Below are 6000 nucleotides of genomic sequence, written 5' to 3' on the forward strand. Positions count from 1 at the left end.
TTGTGTCAGTAAGACATAGAATAACGCCAGTGCTTGAGGACATAATCTAGACTGGCACTTTAACATACTCCAAAAGGAGTGCTGCTCTGTCAGAGGTGCCACCTTTCATATGAAATGTACTGGACAAGGAGAAGCGAGTTTCTCCAGTGCCTGGCCAACATTTGTACCTCAGTAAAGTCCATCAAAACACATTAACTGGGCATTGAGCTCATTTGATATTTGTTGGAACTTTCTGTGTACAGATAGATTGCAAAGTTCTTTAGGATATCTTGCAAATGAAAATACAAGATCTTCCTTCCTGCCTTCCTTCCAACTCCCTTCCTTCCCTCTCCCCTTCCTTCCCACTCCCCTTCCTTCCCACTCTCTTCCTTCCCACCTGCTTCCTTCCCTCCCCCCTTCCTTCCCTTTCCCCTTCATTCCTTTCCCTGTCTTCCTTCCCCACCCCCTTCCTTCTGCTTCCTCCTCCTTCCCCCTTCTTTTATTCCCCTTCCTTCCTTCTTCTCTCCTTCCTTCCTGCCTCCTTTTCTAACTAAGGTTATTAGCCCCACCCACCAGTTTCTTCCAATTTTAACAAAAATGGAAAGGCACAAATGAATCCCATGTGACATACATAGATTCGCATTTTGACGTAGCGATCACGCAGATTCACAAGAACGCTGGCCTCGTTTAGAAAGGTCAGGTTGGCCATGTCTGTGGCTTGGTAAAACTTTGGTGGATTCATTTGCTGAACATCATTCTTCTTGATTGTCACAGTCTGAAAAAAAGCACATCAGAGATTGTAGAGAATTGAAATGTAACCTGTAACTTATTTTGTTTTGGAGCAACACATGGCCATCAATTAAATGATGAGGATTTTATTACCATTGATTGCTACCAACCAATCAGACAGCAAAACTGTAAATTGCATAACTTGCCCGAATCACCAAGATATTTCTCTTATCTAAATGACATCATATAAAAATGGAATATCCAAAATAGCAATGATCAGCTTGAAGCTTTGTGTTTTGCCATTTGACTTCAAGGGAAGTTGGTGTATATATCCTAATTTTTTGAAATGCTAAGTGTTTAAGTAACTTTACTTTTTTTTTGGTTTCCTTTTTCACAAATTCATAGATTCATTACAGCACAGAAGGAGGCCATTCGGCCCACGGTGTCTGTAGTGGCGCTCCAATTGTGCAATTCACCCTGTGCCACACTCTCGCCTTCTCCCCATAACTCTACACATTCTTCCTTTTCAGATTCTCCTTTTCACCATTCCATTTTTAGAAAACATCTTTATGACTGTGCTTTATTGTGTAAATGAGGACATGCTATAATATATTTGCATGCACACAGCACCTGATACCCTCGTCACAAAGATCGCAAAGATATAGAACAGATGAGAGAAGCTGTTTGGACCACGCAGCTCATTTTTCCATGGGAATCTATGCTTCTTCCATCCACTTTCTTCTGCCCATACAACTCCCTCTTGAATGATCCCTGAGCTTTTGCCTCCATTACACTGTCCATAAAGCCACTCATGGCATTGACCACAATGTACAAAGAAGTGAATCCTGACTCAATGCTCAGTGTTTCCCAAATGTTCATTTGTACCCATGTCCTCTTGTCCTTTGTCTTACAGCTTAGGCTCAATTTAGAACCTTACTGCGGGTTAAGCCGAATAGTGCTGAATATACCTCTCGGCAGTCCCCTTTAACACATTTCCTTTCACAGACTCATGGAATCCCTACAGTGCAGAAGGAGGCCATTCAGCCCATCAAGCCTGCACCAACAACAATCCCACCCAGGCCCTATCCCCGTAATCCCACTAACCCTGCTAATTATTTATCCTGCTAACCCCCCGCCGCCCCCCCCGACATGAAGGAATGATTTACCATAGCCAATCAATCTAACTTGCAGAATTTTGGACATTAAGGGACAATTTAGCACGGCCAATCCACTTAATCTACACATCTTTAGACTGTGGGAGGAAACCGCAGCAGATGGAGGAAACCCACACAGACACGGAAAGAATGTGCAAACTCCATACAGACAGTCACCCAAGGCTGGAATTGAACCTGGGTCCCTGGTGCTGTGAGGCAGCAGTGCTAAGCACTGCACCACCGTGCCGCCCAAGATTGAAGAGCCCACCTTCACTTGCATAATTTATTGATATGGTTGGTTGATTGAAGGTCACATAGCATCTGGAGTGGAGAAGATGTCATGGAAATTCTAATCAACATTTGCAATGACTCCTACGCTAATCCTGATAAGTTGAAGCCAATTCGAAGGATATAATTCATGATATTTATACCAGTGACTTATGGTCAAATTCAGGTAAATATCTTAACTCCTCTGACCTCCAATTATCAAAGCAAATGAGGTCAGCACTGAAATTCACCATTTAGCAAAAGATGCATTCATGTAATTTTAAAAATGTGACAAATAGATGTTGTTCTTTATTTCCCTCAATACAACCCTGTAAGATCATTTTTACTTACTTGATTCCTGCCAGTCTTCACAGTGACTTGGTCACCTTGCTCAGACTGGATCTCTCCGTCAATAAAGCCATCTTTTTCATCCTTGATCCAGCAGGACTTCTTAATGTCGTAGGGTCTGCTCATATATTCCAATTTCTCCTTTTCAGTGGGAGCCAGAAAAGGCATGGGATCGACATCATCTCCACACTCTCCTTTGCCAACCATTTTGAATTTGATTTGATTGCAGGGAACTAATCGAGGAGAACAGAGAACTCCTTCTGTGGGTGCAAAAAAAGAGTAAAGCAATCTAGAAAGAGAGGACGAGATATTTCTGCAAGCCTACTTGAAGTGTCCTAAAATCCACTATCTTAACATCCCACTGTGATTCCTGGATACATCCACCTGTGACCTTTGTTGCTGGCCTTACCCAATTTCGAGGCCTTGGGGGAGGGAGGCAGGAGCTCATGTAGGGCTGGATTTTCACCAAGTCGGGGCAACTTCAGAGGCTTTTACAAAAGAGACCCTTTGAACTTTTGAACACTGGTAAATGGCATGGTGGCAGAATTCCCACACCCATTTCCAATATATCCCATTTTTGTTGGCATGGGAAGGGGATGGAGTGTGAATCATACAGGAAGAAGCCAAAACTAAGCAGGGCCATTTGAACTTAATGTGGAGTTCAAACAGATCCAATTTTCATTGTTCCCTTTTGCGGCCCAACCCGCAGTCACTAATTTATGGAGAATATATAAAAGCTCTTGAAAGATGGATAACACCTGTTTAAGTGTCTTAACCTTAAGCTATTTAAATCCCTAGCCCTTTAAAATGAAAATAAACAGCCTAGAGCTGTCATATAGCACAGCAAAAATGAACACTCGCTTCTGAAAGAGGCTCTTAATTGTTCATTTAAATAGCTCATTTGGGTAGGAATGCGACCCTTTACCTTCCCTTTACCTTTACATGGGTAAAATGGCATGGCGGCGGAAAGACATTGGCCCTCCATCCCGCACAATCCCTCGCCATTTTATGGGCCCCTCCACCTCTTAGCTTGTCATGAGAGAAGTGGTAAAATCCAGCCCCAATTGTCCCTCCTCCATAATTTTGTCTCAGCGTACCTCAGACATGTCATCTAACAACACATCTGTACACATGTCTCTGCTATTTTCTTCTTTCTCTCCACCCTATGGCCCACAATCAGTGTTCCTCCTTTCTGTCCTGTCCTTTGTCATTACTCTCTACATTTTCTCATCTGCCAATTCACATACCTCCATTCAGAACTTCCCTAAAATCTTTTCCCTCAACCATGCTTTTACCCTTCCTCCCGACTTTCTCTTTTATTTTTTTCCTCACCTTTTTCCTAAGCTTTCTTTCTGTCTGTGGACATTGCTTTAGAAATGTTAACTGATTTTCAATTATTAAAAATACCTCGACATTCACTGACAAAATAAGTATGAATAACATATAATTTAAAATCAACTGATATTTATCGTCAGTAGATTAAAGAATTGTGGCTCTTCAATAAGAGATAAAATTAACTGGTTAAAGATGTTTTTTAAACAAGAAAATATGCTGAAATTGCAAAGAAAAGCACAATTCAAGTAACTGCTGTTCTTACTCGAGGCTTTTTTAAAAGATGCAAACAAAACACTAAAAGAATAGCCTTAACTTCTGTTTAGGATTGCAGTGTTTGCATCTGGTATGAAATGGTTTAATATGTATATGGCAATCCCCCCATGAACACCGTAAGATAAAATATCACAGTGTCATAGAATCTTACAGCACAGAATTTGGCCTTTCAGCCTAACATGTTTGTTCGGGCTCCTTGAAAGAGCAATCCAATTAGATACATCCCCCTACTCTTTCTCCAGAGTCCTGCAATGTTCTCCCATCAAGAACTTATCAAGGTGCTCTTCGAATGTTACTATTGAACCTGCCTTCACCATCCTTTCAGGCAATACTTTCCAGATCACAACAATTTGCTGTATTTAAAAAAATAGCTCCCCCTCTGACCTCTTTCGTTATCTTAAGAATGAAAATAAAAACAAATTTCCTTTTGAAAAAAACTTGTCTTCTAACAAAGTAGCTGAAATGGCAAACATAACTTCAGAATATTCACAACTTCACATCATACTAAGATATGTTGATAAATTTAATGGGCAAGTGAATGCATTAACCAACCACATGAAAAAAATGTTACCACCACATCACTTACCAGAGATGGGGCAGAAGCTGCTGTGCCGTCTTCTTGGGATTTGCCTTTTATACTTCACACAATTTCCTGAGTAAGCAAAAATCATTAACAAGTATTTACAGAAAAAAATCATTAGCCATCCTTTATTGGGCATTCATTGGCTACTCCTGATCCCCAGTGTGTGGCGCAGTAAATAGCCTGTTTCTAGGGAATTCTAGAGTCCAACTTATGTCCGTATATGGGACAGCAAACAGGTGCAACATTGTAATTTGGAAACTGTACTGAACTCAATATATAGGATCGAGTTGCAGCATTGCTTAAGCGAGACATTAATAAAACTGCTATTTTAAAAAATTAACACGTTAATTTAGTTTCTTTTTGGAGGAGCAAATGCTTTTGTGAAATCATTAGCTTTCCTTACTGGAGGTTTAAGCAACAAGTCACTCTTGTTACAGTTGAGTGTTTTTTAATTTGACTGGACTCCATGCTGAGTTCCATGTTTCATGTGTTCTTTACTCACACTGGTACGAAAAGAAAAGGAAATTATACTGCACTGTCAAAACTAACAATAGATTCTTGCATTGAGGGCACAAGGGTCTTGTTTCAATAATCCAGGTATTTCGTTTTTCATCTCTATGCCAGTTATCCAAATTTTGAAACTCTAGGGAGGCAATCTTACCAAGAAAATTGTAAGTCCTGAATAAGCGTGAAACCAAGAGAAAATTGAGCCCATTTTTTGGGCAAGCTCCCAGACGCAATCGTACGGCACTTAGAAAAAAAGAGCCCAAATGTGATTCTCGCCAGCAAGGGGAAGGGGCGGAGCCTACTCTTGCCAGGAAGCTGGCTGCTGAGCTCGAGGGACACCATTACACAGGTGCCCTGATCTCCCAGAAAACTGTGTACACAAAGTATAAGCAGAGATCTCCTGTCACTCTCCCCCATCCGCGATTGCCCACCCCTCGATCACCGCCCAGCCAATCGCTGGCCCCACTCTCTTGATTGCCGCCCCACAGGGGACCATATCTGAATCTCACAGACCTTGACCGGAGAGCGGGTAAGTGCAAGTGAGCCAGGAGGGTAGCGTCCAGGACTCACTATTTATATTTAAATTAGGTGATGCATATTGAAATCAGCCCTTTATGGATACAAAGCTGATTTCGCTGGCAAAACAGGGCCGGTAACCTCGTGAGAGGCAAAACAATGGGCACAAACCCGATTTTTCGCCCCTTGCCTGATCTTACCAGCCCACCATGCCAATTGACCAATGGGACAAGCCGGTAAGATCACCCCAGGGGACTTTTTAAAAAATTCTTTCACGGGTGTAGGCATCACTGGCTAGGCCAGCATTTA

The 6000-nt window shown here is 41.8% G+C and overlaps 1 protein-coding gene across 1 annotated transcript in view; it reads right to left on the reverse strand.

The window, feature by feature from the left end:
• LOC144510364 (myosin-16-like) overlaps nt 1-2669 on the reverse strand; it is a 66472-nt gene extending 63803 nt beyond the window's left edge. Inside the window, exons 1-2 of the mRNA XM_078239804.1 lie at nt 2481-2669; nt 611-754 (exon numbers count right to left, since the gene is read on the reverse strand). Of these exons, the coding sequence (XP_078095930.1) occupies nt 611-754; nt 2481-2645 (309 nt within the window). The 5' untranslated portion in view covers nt 2646-2669. The remainder of the gene's footprint in view (nt 1-610; nt 755-2480) is intronic.
• Between the last annotated feature and the right edge of the window lie 3331 nt (nt 2670-6000).

Source organism: Mustelus asterias, chromosome 23 (assembly GCF_964213995.1).
Source record: "Mustelus asterias chromosome 23, sMusAst1.hap1.1, whole genome shotgun sequence".
Taxonomy (NCBI): domain Eukaryota; kingdom Metazoa; phylum Chordata; class Chondrichthyes; order Carcharhiniformes; family Triakidae; genus Mustelus; species Mustelus asterias.